The sequence below is a fragment of the Caloenas nicobarica genome, chromosome 7 (assembly GCF_036013445.1).
Source record: "Caloenas nicobarica isolate bCalNic1 chromosome 7, bCalNic1.hap1, whole genome shotgun sequence".
NCBI lineage: Eukaryota > Metazoa > Chordata > Aves > Columbiformes > Columbidae > Caloenas > Caloenas nicobarica.
In genome coordinates, this window is record NC_088251.1 from 5,166,287 (window position 1) to 5,183,669 (window position 17,383).

General features: G+C 44.3%; 1 protein-coding gene across 13 annotated transcripts in view; it reads right to left on the bottom strand.

Annotated features, from left to right (window-relative positions):
• Positions 1–17,383, bottom strand: part of TACC2 (transforming acidic coiled-coil containing protein 2) — a 145,337-nt gene that overhangs the window by 83,937 nt on the left and 44,017 nt on the right. For 12 of the 13 annotated variants that reach the window (XM_065639051.1, XM_065639056.1, XM_065639055.1 and 9 more), the window contains one exon: positions 398–523. The exons of the other annotated variant lie outside the window; for it this stretch is intronic. In XM_065639051.1, the coding sequence (XP_065495123.1) occupies positions 398–523 (126 nt within the window). The remainder of the gene's footprint in view (positions 1–397; positions 524–17,383) is intronic. 13 annotated transcript variants of the gene reach the window in all.

The following is a 17,383-nucleotide window of genomic DNA, read 5'->3' on the forward strand; positions in this document are numbered from 1 at the left end:
ACAAGGTGTGAACTGTGGGGTTGTCCTGTGCTGGGACAGGAGTTGGACTTGATGATCCTGGTGGGTCCCTTCCAATTCAGGACATTCTGTGATTCTATGACCTTCCTATGTTCCAAAGTGACTCAGTCTCAGGAAAAGGTAAACAGCATCTTCCTTCTAAGGTTTTGGTAGAGGGAGGTTTACATTCTGGTAAAGATTTCTACTGACAGATGCTCCACGAACTACAGATAGACTCAGCAAACCCATCAGGAACCGGCCATACCAGCCATATATCTATATAGGAAGAGTGACAGTAATTTCTTGGCTAATGCTGACTTTGGGGGTCCTCCACCAGCCCACACCAGTAAGCAGTTTGCAGCTGCTCCCCAGCACTCCCCGCAATAGCTCCGTATGATACCTCGCCTCAGTCAGCTCAGCAGCATCCGTGGGGCCAACATCTCCATCCGCCGTGGAAACAGCAAAGGGTTCCTCAGAAGGATCAAGGGGAGAAGCCAACTGTATATCATCACCTGGCCCACAAGGGCTGCAGAGAGAAAAGACACGGGAAAAGGCAGCCTTAGAGGTCTGAGCTATTGCAGAACTACTGTCACTTCCCCTCCTGAACCCCCAGATTATAGCTTTAATTTGTGTGTTGGGGAACACAGCGAAAGTTAGCTTTTTTTAATATAAATTGCTTTTGTGCACAGCTCTACTGTTCCCACCTGACTGATATCACTGGATTTTTGTCGGTGTTACAATAGCGGGAGCAACGAGACAGTACAATCCAGCAGCAAATTAACCCCACTTGGATTCTGATTTTTAAAAGCAAATGAGAAAACGAGCTGCTGCTTCGACAAGAGAAATGGCAAGGCTTCCTTGCTCAGAAACCAGGTAACGCAGAGGGAGCTCAAGTCCAGCTTTTGCCTGCCAGGGGCACAGAGTCGGAAAAAGGTGTCCCGGGTGTCACAGGGACCACAGGCAGGGAGACACCAGCCTTGTCCCATGCCAGGGAACACAGCGCGCAACTGAGTACCAGAACCATGTGGCTAAAAGAAAACAATTTGGAAACACACTCTTGAATCAATAAGGAAAGGAGCTTTGCTGAAGAAGAGGGTTTTGTTTGTTTTTAACAGACACCAAACCATGGGAACCTACTGAAAATGATGTTTTTGTTGCCTACTTCAACCTGACTTTCCCATATGGCCACCCAGAGATCAGGGCCCTGGAATGTCAGTTTTCCCTGGAACTCACTGAAATCCTCAGGTTTTTGTAAATCATAAATTGTGACCTTTAACTGGGGTTCCAATTTCACATCTGTGGGTTCACCCACGTGGGTCAGTTTTGAGGCACCACTTTCCTGAACCCCCGTCTGTCCATGTTGTTTCCTGTACTACCAAGAGAATACAACCCTGTACACAGACGGACGGTACCGTACACAGACAGATTTGAGCAGAAGTGTATAAACTTAAAATGGGCACTCAGCATTTGGAATTTCAGCTTAAAAATAAATATCCCTAAATCCTGGATATCAGTTTTAAGACTAGACAATGACTTCCTCACCTAACCGCAAATCCAGCAGTTCAGATTCGCTGCTGTAGTTTAATTTTGGTTCAAAGAACATAACAAGGAGTTAAACTGCTCTATAATGCTGTCAGTGTTATTCTGGTAACGACTGAAGACTACCATCTGAATACGCTCACACTTCACATAGTTCATCTAAAGGATTCTGTAGCACATTCATATGGGAAAAATGATTTGTCAAGCTTGTTTTCTGATTTATTTTATTTTTAATTAATTACTCCTGGGATCCATTGTAAGCCAATGTTTCTGTTCTTCATTTCCACAGTTATCACAGCCTCGTTCTGCACTCAGAGCACCTTGTTTGTCCGCAGCATCCTTAACAGGCCAAGCATCATCCTCCCCTCTGTTCCACCACCACAGGGCTAAGCCACTGCACCAAGTGCAGTTCGCAGATAACAGCCTAGAACACTGAATATTTTTTTAAAACTTACAATATTACTTCTGTCTCATTAAACTAGTAAGCAATTAATCGTCCACACGTTCTCTGGTTTAATCACACTTGAGGTCTCAGCCTGTTATAAGAAGCTCTGAGCTAAGACATTTACAAGTTCTAAACTCCTCCAGCTTCAAGGTTTTCACTCATCGCTAAGATGTGTATGGTTACAGCACAAACTGGGGTCCCCCCTCAGCTTTGCCTTAAACTGAGCATTTAGAAAGCAGATCTCGACAACTTACTTCTTATATCACAGCATCCCAGACTGGTTGGGGCTGAAGGGACCTCTGGAGATCATCCAGTCCAACCCACCTGCTAACGCAGGGTCACCAGAGCAGATCACACAGGGTCGTGTCCAGGCGGGTTTGAATGTCTCAGAGAAGGAGACTCCACAACCTCTCTGGGCAGCCTGTTCAGGGCTCTGGCACCTCACAGGAAAGAAGTTTCTCCTCATGTTCAGATGGAACCTCCCATGCTTCAGTCTGTGCCTGTTACCCCTCACCCTTGTCCTTGGGCACCACTGAAAGGAGTCTGGTCCATCCTCTTGACACCCACCCTGGAGATATTTATAAACACTGATGAGATCCCTCTCAGCTTCTCTTCTCCAGGCTGAACAGCCCCAGCTCTCTCAGTCTCTCCTCAGAAGATGCTCCAGACCCCTCGTCAATCCTCCACTGGACTCCCTCCAGTAATCCCTTGTCCTTCTTAAACTGGGGAGCCCAGAACTGGACACAGCACTCCAAAGGAGTACTCCTTACCTAAGGAGTAAAAGGCAGATGGGCAGGTCTTATTCTGTCTGACAGAACACTCAGGGTCTTTCCCGTGAAGTCCAGCACAAACCAGAACTGCAGCTGAAGCTCTTGTGTGCCCTAGTCTGGCGAGAAGCGAAGCCTTTGCCCTCCGTCACTCACATCTGCTGTACAAACAACTCCCAGACAGTGATTTTCATCCAGGCTACGGACAACGTAACTTGAAACTCGGGCTCGGGGAGGTGATGGCGAAGCTGCTCCTTGCCAAGGCACCCTGCTCTCTGCGGCGCAAACAACCGAGCTGCCCCAAAGCCGCTCAGACTTGTTCCACAAGCGACATTCCTGGGCATTGCCTCACGGGTGCCCGTCACCAGGTCCCTGCTGTGAAGTCCTTTGCGGCAACCGGCCTTTTGGGGCAACTCGTTTCATGACTCGAGCTCTGTAAAAAGGCCACGTGCTCTTTCCATTCCACCGCCCGAGTTCTGAGTCAAGTCTGGAAGAGGATCTGCTTAAAATGACTTCTAAATTCTGCTTACGACAAGCATGACTGAAATACTTCTCAAAGGAAAATACCTCACAGTTTGACAAACAGTTGCTTACTGACAGCTGCAGCGAGCAAACTAAATTCAGCCCAAAGACCAAGATTAGTGTGTCACAAGTGAAAGATGTTGCCCATCAAGTGTCCTTAGGCTCTTAAGTTTCATAACTTCACTTTTAAGGGCTCTGCTTATTCTTGAAAAAAGAATTTCCAAGTCACTGGTAGAAGGCAGGTACACAAGTAGCAAGTTTCAGGCAAAGCTTGACCCATAGGAGTCGGTAAATATCAATGAATGAACAAGAAATAATTGCATAAGTCTATGAAATTTCTTCTGTTTAAATATAGGATTTCTGACCTCTTTCTACCTAAGAATGTTTTTGAATCAAGGCACGAGATGTACTTAAAATATGTTAAAAAGCACAGAGGCCAGAAGGGTCGGCTCCTCGGTGCCAACCCTGCGAGCGCAGCAAGGGCTGGATGCTCGATGGGTCCACGTGTTGTTCTCCTACTGACATCTGTGAGATGCAAAGCTTAAAACACCAATTTCATACTAAAGTTTTAAAATATTTTGATGCTGGTGCCAGAGACAGAAGGCAGCTCCAGGTCTTGGCATTTGCTCCCTGTCCATGTTTTTCCAATCAGCAGAGCTGGATGTGGCTCCCTTTGAACAGACAACAACAGCTCTAACTTTACTCCAAGGGAAACCAATAAGCGTTTCAAGCCCTGCTATCTCCTAGTCCCAAACATTTGGTTGTTTTTAATGAGATAACGGTAAGATTTATAGATCCTGCCCTTACTCCAGAGCTCTTTGGAAAATGGTACCAACCACCGCAAGGCAGGACTGAGCTCTCAGCACCCGCTATTTCATTTTCTTCGAGACACAAGATGTTGCTCACTGGGTAGAGCAAGGTTGATGGATAAAATCTTATAGATTTCATACTCGGCTTTGTAAAAACTCAGACGAAAGAGTCATTTTTTTGAGTCCCAGTTTACACACGCATAAGAAAAAGATATTAAGTCATTGCAGAAAAATATTGAGAGGATTTACTATTTCCAATAAGCTCTTGCACTGCAATTCTTTGCAAGGGAAAAAGACCTAGCAGCATCTACAGGAGCTCAAATTCATTCAAATACATTTTAGCTCATAAAACAACTTCTACTTTATTAAGTAATTACTTCATAATATTCATCTTTACCTTCTCTTTATTTTGTAGTTTATCTCATACATTAGCCACATTCATGGAAATAAACTTCATGTGTAGAAAATCCAACAATAACCTGCTACAGTGACTCTGTGCACCTTTGGTATTTCTATTCTTTAAAAGTATTTTCATTATTGTTATTTGGATTCCTGTCAATATAATATAGCAGAGTAGGAGGTAAGAAGCTATTTATCAGATCGCAAATCAGCATTACTGGTATCAGAAACTAAAACTAATCTTGCACAAGAAACAGCTCAGGAGTGCTGCAAAAGGTACCAGCACAGGATTAAAAACAAACTAAAACCACCTTTTTTTTTTTTTCCCCTGTGGTACTTCTTGTGAGGTAATTGTAGATCGATTTAAATATTAATAGAATTTTAGGAAAAATATGAGATTCTAAGATTGTAAAGGATAATCTAGCTTTATTTCCTAGTGAACTAAAGGGACATCCATACTACCAAATGATGTCCTCCAGGGCAAGTCCATATGCCACCAAGAGCTTTAAAAGCTCTGTGACCACAGTGACTGGGGGGCACTGGTTACTTCTGCTGGTCACTATGCACAGATATAACGAAGGCTTTACTTTTAACAGCTAAACACACACTAACAGTCAAAAGTTGAAGTTTAGGGAAATATACTGACTTTTGTAAACCAAACAAAGACTTACTTATGCATTTAAATATGTGATTTTGAAAGATCTCTCAAATTCCTTCTGTGCTCTGAAGAAGAAACTATGCCTTAAGTGTCCCACATCAGGACGTCCTATTTACACTCCAGGACCTTCTGCACGTCTCAGCCAGGCTGAGTCCTGCTAAGCTGGGTGCTGTACAAACACAGTAATGAAGGTATCCAAGAGATGAGCTGAGTATGTGCTAATTAAACAAGTAAAATCACTGTCACAGAGGGGACACTGGCCCAGGTTGCCCAGAGAGGTGGTGGATGCCCCATCCCTGGAAACATCCCAGGCCAGGCTGGACGGGGCTCTGAGCAACCTGAGCTGGTGCAGATGTCCCTGCTCATGGCAGGGGGGGCCCTGGATGAGCTCTGAAGGTCCCTTCCAACCCAAACTATCCTGTGATTCTATGACACATGGGTCTGATGTACAGTACTGTGCATGGCAGCATCTCTGCACTTATGGAGAAAAAAAGACATCACCATCGAGATACCAGAACAGTCTCTTGGGGGAATTATTCTCTTCCTCTGAGCTGGACTCCAGCCATCAGCAGAACAGGTCTGGACGCTGGGTGACCGTGCCCAGAGCACCCAGGGAGAGCCAGCACAGTCCACTGCAGCTTGGGCAGCACCTGAGTCGCTCCTGTCCCCACGGAAGGGAACCGGCGTCACCCAGGCTGAACAACAGGAATCAGCTGCATCTCCCAAAGGCTTCCTACAGTGCATGGGAGAACGTGGCAGAGCCCAGCTCTGGACAGAAGGTTGTGCTTCCAGCAACACGGGAGTCCCTTCTCTTACTGCAAACTTCCCTACTAAGAAAGTAAGAAAGGAAAACAAATGCAGCGACTGCATTCTGGAGAAATGGAAGCATCTTTTAAAAGACCTCCTGAAGGCAATACCCCACCTATGAAAAGCAGCCCAGGAAACCCAGCAGCTGGCAACCCCTGCAGGTACCTCCGAATCACCCGGCGGAGCGGGATGCCAGTGCTATCGCTGTCAGGTGATCCACGCATGTGATGATAGAGAGTAATTCTCAGAAGCGATACTTTTCTGGCAGCGCTCGTGGAAATCCTGACAAGATAGGAGTTATCTTGGAAGGGGACGGCGTTTAGTCACACATTACCTGAGGGCCTGGGCTTCCTCTGCCACCCACCCCTTCTTGCTTAGAAGTTTCCCTAATTTTTGTAACACATGTATCTAGATCGATCATTGATGTGATTAGTCATATCCATAAAATGGAAAAAATGATTTTTTTTTTTTTTGCCAGAGTATTCCACATTACTGTGGTCACCTTAAAACCTTAAGGTTATGGTGAGTTATTGCATTAAACAAACAAATACAATTATGTTAGATTAAAAGACTTAAGGGGACTGAAACACGTGTTACAGTATTACTTCCTTTGCAAGCAAAAAGAGGGACAACAGAAAAGCCACATAAAAGTGTTAGAAGTACAAATCACGCCTGCACGGGATGAATAAGCATATTTACTGTAATAACTGTCAACCATTATAAAAATCCCATCACGTCACCACCGTGCAGCTTTTAGAGCCTCCGAAGGGCTCTCAGTCACGTCCTGATGTCATCGCTGCAGAATTTAAAAGCCTCCAAATTCCAGCCAGTAAACCTGAACCCAGAAGTGCGATCGAACCCCCCACCCCACCCCACAAGCCTCCGGCACCCCCTGACAACTCCGGCCGAGCACAAGCCATGGCAGGAGCCACAAAAAACCCCATCTCGTCCCTTTATTGGAGATGGGGAGAGCGAATCCTCTCCCAGGGCATTGGAGCACTTCACTCGCTAGAAGTGTTACTTTCCAAACAGTTGCTCAAAGGAGGAAAAATAAAAGCGCAACAATCTTTGGAGAGAGAAAAGCAGCAACAAACAAGAGCGAACTTCTCATTTCTGACACAGGCTAGAACCGCACGTTGCTTTTGTTATTTCCTCGGCTCACTTTCCCCTCGCAAAATCTCGACTTACCAAGGCCGGGAAATAATCACCAGCTTCTCTCTTCTCAGTCATCCTCGGTGCCAACACAACACCCCGCACCAACCCCTCGCTTGAACCCCGATTCCTGCCGTTTCCACCATCCCGCCCAGGGAAGCGGCGGCTCTGCCGCAAACCAGCCCCGCTCCCGATCGCTGCGGCTCGGGCGAGCTCCGGAACGTACAGGGAAAAAAGAAAGGAAAAAAAAAAAAAAAAAAAAAAAGGCCGAGGAGTAGGAGCTTGGAGCTGCTCGTTGGAGGCTCCTCCCATGAGGTTCCCCCGAGGAAAGGCCGCAGCGATCGAGCCCGACGCTCCCCGCGTCCTCCCCCCCCGCCCCGGGTCGGGCGGCGGCCGCAGCCCCGCAGGATCCAACCCCGGCTTGGCGGGGGGAGAACGCGGGGCAACCTCGTTTAATTGCTGGTGTTCGGCACCTTCGCAACCTCTCAAGATAGAGGAAAAAAAGTTTTCAACAACTTCCACTGAAACTTGGTTTGTTTACAGCTGTAAATCTAAACCAACCCTTTTTATTCCTGCTCTCGATTTGTAAGTCCCAGCTCCTAAAGTCACACAGGTGTTTTTTCTTTACCTATAAGGAAATGGAGCAGTTTTAATTAGTTGCATGTTTTAGGTTTCCTGTGGGTTTATTATAACACAAAAGAATGGCTTTACAGCTAATTAAGGCTTTGCATTTCAGATACACCAAATTGCATATATAAGCTGCCAGCGCCCAAGGAATTAATTGAGTCTCTACCCAGGGAGATCATTATCATGTTTATAACATGTCATACAATAACTATAGACTAAATGTCTATAATATCTATCCCACAGCAAAGTACTAGGTAGATTCATTGCTTACCAAATGCCCAATCGAGATATTTCGGATAAAATGCTGGGGCTACAGAGATTTAATTTAGCCGAGTTAGTTTCCCAGCTGACTCCATGTGCATCCTGCCCAAACTCTGGGCATTCAACTGTGGTGCCAGCTTGCGTGAAAAAAACTAAGTTAATCTCTCCTTCTTCAGAATTCAGTCCAGCCCTTAGTAGGACTGTGCATCTCCTTTTAATGTTAAGATGCAGTAATGGTACCAGTTAGACCTCTCAAAGCATCAATTTAGAACTGAGCCGCAGATGTAAAAAGGTACTCTTTTTTTTTTTTTTTTTGACTCTTGAACTGTCTCTCCTTCCAGCCCTTGTTCAATTTTCTATAAGCAAACAGAGGGAACAGATTTTTGCCAAGGTAAATTTTGTGTTAAAGAAGAACTTTTACGTTTATGAGTCTGCAAGCGGATGACAAGGTTGTGCACATCACTGCTTTTAAAAATTCAGATACCTGTACAGGAAATAGAAGAATACACCAAATGACCTCCAGAAACTGAATCAGATATTGTAACAGGTGAAAATGATGAAAAATGTCGATTACCCCCATCACCTGGGCTGCAAGGTGAGGCTTATCGAGGGGTAAACACACATATGGTACAATATGCTGTGGAAAGCTGGCTTAGCTGCAATACTGGGAACCAGTAGCATCCACTGGGACAGGGAGGATTAAGATCAGAGTTGAAGTTTGTGGGGAGAGCAGCTCTCTCACACTCTGCCTCCCAAGCAGCAGGAAACCAGGCATGGAAAAAGTTACTGCGACTTCTGATAGAGGTATAGGCATTCGGCCACCCTCTCATTTTGGGGGGAGAATTAAACTCCTTTGTCATCTGGAAACCATTTCACAAATAGCTTCTGCAGGTATAACATCTTGAGGAGAACAGAGACCCTGGAGAGAAAGAGATGCATTAAAATAAATTTTTATTTTCTTTGCTGCAAAGCCATGGACACAGACGAGCTACGTTCCTGCTAACATAACCAAAATTAGCTTTTTTGGAATGAAATGGTCATTTTGCTCAAATAATCAGCCTCTCCCTGTTTATTCATTAGCCTCTTGTGTACCAAAACCCTTTCGCTTACTGCTGAGCAATCTCAACCCACCTTGGTCACAAGAACATTTACTTCTGTCCCAGTGCCCTCTGCTACTTATACATCAGAAAACTGATATGCAGTAACTCCAGGAACACGGTGTGCTTGATGATCTGATTTTCCTGTGAGAATTAATGGATCTGCATTAATAGAAGCCTTGGGGGAGGAGAGAGGAAAGAAGCTGAGAGGCAACAGGAAAACAAGAGACAGGCAACCTCCCAGCAAGGCTGGGAGACAATGACAGGACAGGGCCAGGCTCCCAGGCTCAGCCTGCGGGGACACGATGTCTGGCTGAGCTGGGAGCCCCAGATCAAAGAGCCACCCAAGAAAACCTCACAGAAGATTTCTCCGGAGGGCTGGAGCTGGGTAGGAGTGGTGAAGGTGCTGATGAGAGGGACTCGGTGGCAGGAGACAACCTGCGGGATGGCCCTGGCGGAGCCTGGTCCCTTCCCTGGCTCCCAGGGAACAGTCACTCCTAAAGGAAGGACAGAAAGCATCAGGTGGCTTATACTGGGGAGTACTGTTGGGTTTTTTAATGTAGATCCCAATTTTTTTTTTTTTTTTAAAGTCAGTATTTTGCATTTGCACATCAGAGGGGAGATGCTGCCAAAACTGCTGAAATTTGTCCAAGGGCAGTAACCACCTAAAGCGCCATTCGCAGGGATCTGAAAGGACCAGAGGTCCTTTAGCTGGGCAATTCCTGTTTCAGGCACCTTTCTTCGCTAGATCATCACTTCTTCCTTTTCTATATGTATACATGTCCACTAAAACAACAATTACCAAGCTATATGACGTATGTTAGCCAGGTTGCAACTTTAGGAGAGGAGGAGCCCCTTAAAAAAATAATTGTCTTTTTAATTTGGCAGTTTGTGGCACAGGTATAACGAAGTTCTTGTGGTGACACCAGTTACCTGGCATTACATTAGCACATGGTGCTGGAAGGCAGAGCATATATATATATATATATGTATACACACACACACACATACATACATATATATATACACACACATACATATATATATCTACACACACACATATATATATGCGTTTCACCCCAGCTACCACATCCCACAGTGCTCCAGACTACAGGACTAACACACAAATATTGTCCTCAGATACACAACATTTTTACCCTGCTCTCAGGAAGATGGGAAATGGAACTACAGAGAAATTAAAGGTACTCAAGTTCAGTACCTGGATTCCAGGACATTGTTTCAGGTTATTTTTTCAGAAGATTGGACCACGACTTGAGACGTGTCATCAGAGACTCCATCTCTAGGACTTTGGCTGGACACCTGGTAAAAATCTTCTGGTGGACACTGTGCTCGTGACCCACTCTGCCCAGCTCCTGTGAATTCATCCTGAGGGTTTTTCCCATAAACCATGTCCCTTTTGTCAAACCAAGGCACTTAGAGGGGAGAAACTGAGTTAGCTCTCAAAAAAACCGCTGGAAAACCCATGAAATTGGCTAAGAAAGTTACATGAACTAAATGTAAAAACCAAGCAAACAAAAAACCCAACTAAATAAAACAAAAAATAAAACCCAACTTTTTCTTTTTCATTTGCATTTTTTTTTTTTTTGAGAATACAGGATGAAATCAGACCAGATTGTCAACTTTTCCCCTATAAGCATGAAAACAAAGCTCTTTCTTCTCCCGCTCTTTAAACTGGGGTTATCACCAGTCTATAAACAAATCCAAACACTACAATATTTGTAATAATCTTGCAAAAAAGCTGGCAAAACAGCAATGCCTGTGTTTGCTCTGAACAATAAGGCCGCATCATGTGACTAATCTTTAAGAAAACGTGTGCGCGTGATTTAAATTGTCCTTTGTGAAAACTTAGTGCCCATTTTTAAGGCCCTTTGCAAGAAAGAAAACCACATATATGTACTTCAATGTGTCTAAAATGAAAGAGGAGTTTCTCTTTTGCATTCCCTAATCAGAGGTTCATAGTCAGACACTCTGCAAAACCACAGACCCAAAGCACCGCAGAACAGCCTGGCTGAGATATCCAAACTGCCTCTGTAACAAACACCTCAACTTTATATTTCTACCACTTTCCACATACAAACTGCCCACAAACAACGTTTGTGGTGGTTGGATATTAGGTTGCCCAATTCCCAGCAGGTTTTATTGGTGAGGCTTTGGGATGGTCATCTCTTTAATCTCTTTCACCTTAACTTTCTGCTTTGAAAAAATTGAAAGTTTAATGTCAGCCCATTACATTTTGGAGAATCAAAGTGATGAGAAACTATCATTTCTCACATTTCCAAAGAAGCAAGATTGATTTTTAGAAAAGCCTAGGCTAGACTCAAAGCCTCACAAATTCCAGTGATAACTTCTCCAGAAAACCAAGTTTATTTGGAGTTTCTACCAGAGAACAAGGTTTGGAGAACACTGCATGCAGCAGAAGTTTCATGTACCATCGCAGCATTCAAAAAAAGAAAAAAAGAGATGTGGAAAATCTTGGAAACTTTCAAATATTCAGCAAAAACTAACCATATTTTGATTCTTTTAATGACATTGTTAAGAAAGGGAGATGAGTGTTTTAAGTGCCCATTTGTTTTCACGACAGCTAAATGTTTTTCCTCAGTTGTTAGAAACTGAGCAATTCGTACATGCTTTTTTGCTTTCATTCCAGGAAACAAATCCAATCTTCTCTGTCTGCTGCAGAGTTATTCTTAGCTGGCTTTGATATTCCTATCAGCTAGGAGAGCATAACAATGTTATCATGCTAACAAATTCCAAAGATTTTACATAAGCTCTTGAGTGCCTTAAAAAAAAAAAGGGGGGTTTTATTGATTACACTGTTTGTGTTTCATTGGCCAAAAGAGCTACAAAAAACAGGTGGAAAAAGAACAAGAAAACGCCAGTTTGATGAGTTTAATTCTCTTGAAGCAAGTGCTCCATGTTTTTCAGAGCATCATTTATGAAGAGCAGCCAAGCTTTACAGGTTTGAGATTGGGAAACACCAGCTATTTCAGGCCAACAAATTAGCTAAATCCCACTTGTCTCCATATCGCCCACTTTCTGAATTTGATTTTTTTTATTAGTTGAAGCATCTAGACACCCCCCTCATCTAAGCAAAGCAGGGTAAGTGGTATTATAGTGCTTGTAGGATGGTCTGGGTGAAGAAGGATCACGGGACCATACAGCATTCTCCCTGGCTGATCTGTTGGAGGCTCAGGGCCAAATTCTTTGCTGATATCATTCCACTGGAGCGGAGATTTTGGCCCAGCACTTACTGACTTTCAAGCGTAGGCTGCAGCCATAGCCTTGTCTCACACAGCTGTCTTGAAAGGAATGTACCAAGAGGCAAAGAATGTGAATGAGTGAAATTAGATTGGAAACACCCTTGCAGAGTCTTAGGGCACTTCTGGACAGCTGGTTATTTCATGGAGGCCATGGATGGGTGGGCAGGTACAGCACAGGGAGGGCAGGGACGAGGAAGGATTAAGCCTGGCTGAACAAAGATGAGTTCTATCAGGAAATGCTTAGGCTGGGAGGAGATCCCAGGCACATTTCAGCAAGGAGAACAAGATTAACATAACACACCAGGGCTGCTTCTTGACAGCAGCACAGAATGGTGGCACTCAGCATTTCACAGGGACCTTAGAATCTCAAACAATTGAGCCTTTGATTGGAGCAATTAACATTTCCACACTTAGTGCAATTTGAGATGCAGAGATTCTTATGGGCTAAAGAGATGCTTCTATAAGTATTAACCTGTCAGATACTGGTCAGAGTGAGCATAGGTGAACAGAGTGCACACAGATCCATAAAGAACAGTTTTTGACTCTTCCAGAGCACCAAATGTCAAGGAATAGCAATATCTAAATAAGCCTCATCTGCTACTAGCAATGCTTATCTGAGCTTCCACATAACTGGAACAACATTGATAAGACAGGCTCCAAGGACATCAACATAAAAGATAGCAGGAAGAAAAGCAGAAAGCAAAGGACGAGGCAAAAACTACAGAGTTCTGGCTCTTCAGACATGTCTCCAGAAGAGTCTCCATTGAGCAGCACTAGTGCGATGCAAGCGCGCCAAGATGCGGAAAAACTGGAAGGAAGCCACATCCAAGTCATGGAGAATATCCCTGTGTCTGTAATTGCTGTTCCCAGAGCTGCCTCCGGCAGGGTTCAAAGCTGGGGCTAATCCTACTTTGCATATTCTATTAGAAACAGGGGCAGTGAAACTTGCTCCATGGTATCCAATTTTGCAAGAAGCCAGAAGACACAGAGTTGGAATAGGGAAAATACGGGGGTCTGTAGGATATGCAAAAACAATTTGGAGAAAATAGGCAGCTTACTTGGAAGCAGCAAGGTGGAAAAATACATCTGGAGAAAGCTAATCAGAAAAAAAAAAGAAAAGCAATCTGAAAGTAATTTTTAACTTAATGAGAAAAGACGACGAAAATTGATGCTAAACTGCCTGTCCAGACATTGGACAAAGTATCGGTGTCCTTGCTGGATTTCTTTCGCAAATGCCTATATTTGATTGAATAAATGCAATTTTTTGAGAAACATAAGATGGTGTGTGAAAAAAGCAGCTCATGTATCATCCATCCATGTCAATACCTACCTAAAAATATGTGGCTAAGGTTCTCAAGAGTATTACAGAATGTTTTCAGTACAGCAAGAAGTACCAGCGATTTGGCAGGACCAGAAATGACTTACTTCTCTATTTTTGTGTAAATAAAATAAAAAGTAACCAGAACGGCATCACATAGCTAGTTTTCCACAGGGAATACTATCAAATCAGCATTTTATATATACTTTACACTGACTTAGTTGCTGCTGAAAACAGTGGTTGGTTCAGTCAAGGGCATCCATGAGAGTAGATGGCAAAACTCCCTTTAATTTCCCAAAAAGCGGTGTGAGATGTTCGTTGGGTAAGTGTGAACTTATCTTAATTTTATTCTTTCATGAGTAGAAAAATCCCCAAATTAAATATTGCATGCTTCAGACAGACAAAATTCCCACAGAACTCCCCATCCAGTTTAGTTAAGGACATCAGGCTGAGCTGCTTGTATCTCCAAAAGCACAACTGTACTGACGATTGCACCTACTGAGGACAAGGACAGCAAGGTGAGGGGAGAATAAATACAAATAATTCAGATGCAAAGGGAGAAGAGCAGGAGAGACAGACAAATAGCCTGATTAATTTTGTGCACTTCATGTATGGGTAAAACACCTTCTTTTCCCTTTGTTTTATGATCCTGAGATGCTGCACACCTGAGCTAGTTCTGAAGTTTAAAAAATAAGGAAATAAAGCAAACTGCATAATCACTGTTTTGATAAGTTCCCTTTTAACTTCAAACTCCTGTGTTCAGATGCTAACGACACAAACCCCTAATGCTCAAACCCACTTGACTGATCTGAAAAGCAGTTCAGCATTCCATACCTCATCCAGCAAGACTGTTAAAGTATTTAATACTGTGTTTGCTATGCAGACAAAAAAGACCAAGTGAGTATTTACTAAGGAGTGAACACTCTTTTCTGACTTATTGAACTTGCCAATTTTTGCCGTCAAGAACAAAGCATGCAGCAAATCCAAAAGTATGTCTGGGCCAACTTTAGAGATCTTGTCTCATTTGTGCATAGAACATAAAGTATGTTTTTCAAGTAGCTTTCCTGATGCCAGCTGCTGCAATGTACTTCCCATATCAGAATATTGTTTAGATTTACAAGTGATGTGAGTCAACGCAACAGAACTCTCCGTTCTCTAAAAAACAACGGCAGTGATAGAAGTGTCTACAGCATGGTGCTAGCACTAGGAAAGGGCCAGCAAAGTTTCCTGCAGCGTCAAAAACGGTTAGGAAACACGTCCGCAAAGCACCGCAGTGCCACAGCCTCATCGCCCTTTACATCCAGCTTTACGTGCCGCTCCTATAGTGAGGAGCAGGTCGAGGCGCAGGCAGCAAGGAAGGTTCAGGCACCACAGAGAATGAACGAGCAGCTGCATGAGTGCAGCTCCGAAATCACCGCATCGGGTCTGGTGATCTGCACAGGCGGCTGGAATCATGGAATCATTTTGGTTCGAACAGAACCCTTGAAATCATGGAGTCCAACCGTAAACCCAACACTGGCACTAAACCATGTCCCTAAGAGTCTCATCTTCACATCTTTTAAACCCCTGCAGGGATGGTGACTCCACCACTGCCCTGGGCAGCCTGTTCCAATGCCCAACAACCCTTTCCAGGAAGGAATTTTTCCTAATATCCAATCTGAACGTTCCTTGACACAACTTGAGGCCATTTCCTCTTGTTCTATCACTTGTTACCTGGGAGCAGAGACCAACCCCCCCTGGCTCCAAGCTCCTTTCAGGCAGTTCAGAGATCAGAAGGTCTCCCCTCAGCTCCTGTTCTCCAGCTGAACCCCCAGCTCCCTCAGCCGCTCCCATCACACTTGTGCTCCAGCCCCTCACCAGCTCCGTTCCCTTCTCTCAACTCGCTCCAGCACCTCAAGGGCTTTCTTGTCCTGAGGGGCCCAAAACTGACCCCAGGATTGGAGGTTTGGCCTCCCCAGTGCCCAGTGCAGGGAGAAAGGATTGCTTTGGCAGGAGAAGCTCCAGAAGAAGTCAGCAGCACCAGAAGCTCTGGGAACACGGAGCCTCCTGCATTTGAGGCAGGGGAAGGCTCTGGGTTTATTGCTCAGCCCTGCAGCAAGCTCAGCCCGTTCTGCTCTGCAAACAAACCTGTTCTTCTTGGGGGTGCAGAGTAAACTTCACCCCACTGCAAAACAAGAGTCACTACTCGCAGCGCCCTTACGGCTCCCTGTGCTCTGCCCTCCCCAGCACAGCCAGCCCCAGGACGAGTCTGCGAGCAGCTCGGTAACCCTGGAACACCCGAAGGCCTGTTAACGAGCTGAGCCTTTTGCCAAACCAACAAATCAGCGAATGATGCAATCTGTTCTCCCCACCTTACGGACGCACATCTGGGAATGACTTCATAGGCTCCACTTCACAAAGCTCCCTCGGCGCATTTTCCAAGAGGCAATCGCAGTTTGCACGTACCAGCCAGTTGAATTATAGGAGGTTGTCAAAAAAGCCCATGCCACCTCTAAACATATCTAAAATCTTGCTGTCACTTCCAATTTTGTTCCACAATCAGCATCTGCTGTACCCCATGATGCAAACAGGAGCATTTCAGTAGCACGATGTGCAAGGATTCCCTGTACATACATGAACCTCCTTTCTCCCTTCTTAAAAGAACGAAGTAGTATGGGTGTAGACATTACAAAAAGGAGAAGCAAATTCAGAAAATCCCACTTCCTTCTCCTAAATATAATGTACTTCTTACCACTATTTGTTTATTTATTTTGGGAGCAGGGAAGGATTCTTTCTCCATGGAGTTCTTCCCATCAGGCCCAGATCCCCACAGTCAGCTCTTAGAAATATGCGCTTTTTTTTCATGGCTATAGTAGTTTGTCCTCTGTGAGGATTACAGGGCAATAAACTGGAAACCACTCTACAGCAACAAGGGTTGTGACTGGAGTAGACTGAGTATGGAGTACAGCTTGAAATTTAACCATGCAAAATCAGTTTTAAGCTCAGTTTTAATGCTTTCTTATGCCTCTTTTGCATTATAAATGCATATTCCTCCAATAAATGAGCCTGATCAAAAGCAGAGACTCCTCTTGTACCTCTGAGAGTCCCCAGTGTTCAAGTCTACAACGCTGCGATCGCGTGGGGCTCTGCACACGGTATTTCCACTCGACGTGTGTGACACCACTTAGAGCTGCAGCCCGAAAGCAGCAGCTGCCTGTTGATACAAACCCTCACGCTGGAAAAACAGGTGATAATGAATTCTTAAAACATTTGCAAGTATTAAGCAACTAGTCCACGAATTACCAGCAGCTGTTTCAAGAGCCCTGCCCTGCTTGCCACAGGTATTTATTTGAAGTATGATATACGCCCTGATATAAAACACATGTGTAGACACGTGTGTACTGCCCCATAGTCCCTTAAAACTTCTGAACTAGGCCATGCAAGCAATTTGTTTGGTCATTTCAAAGCTGTCCACAGTGAAGCTTCCCATCATATAAAGGGAAAAAGAAAAAACAAAAGGAGTGAAGGGGCTGGAGAGAAATACTAGGGTCTAATTTTCTTGTCATTTTACAAGCAAACCCTTAAAGTCATATAGCTGTTCAGACTTCCGATACTTCTAATATTCTTCTGATGTACATTTTGCTCATAAAATTAGATTGTATTCAGTCTCTATCACAGACTCACACCAGGAAGAGCTCCCTCACATTTTCACAACAACAAAAACA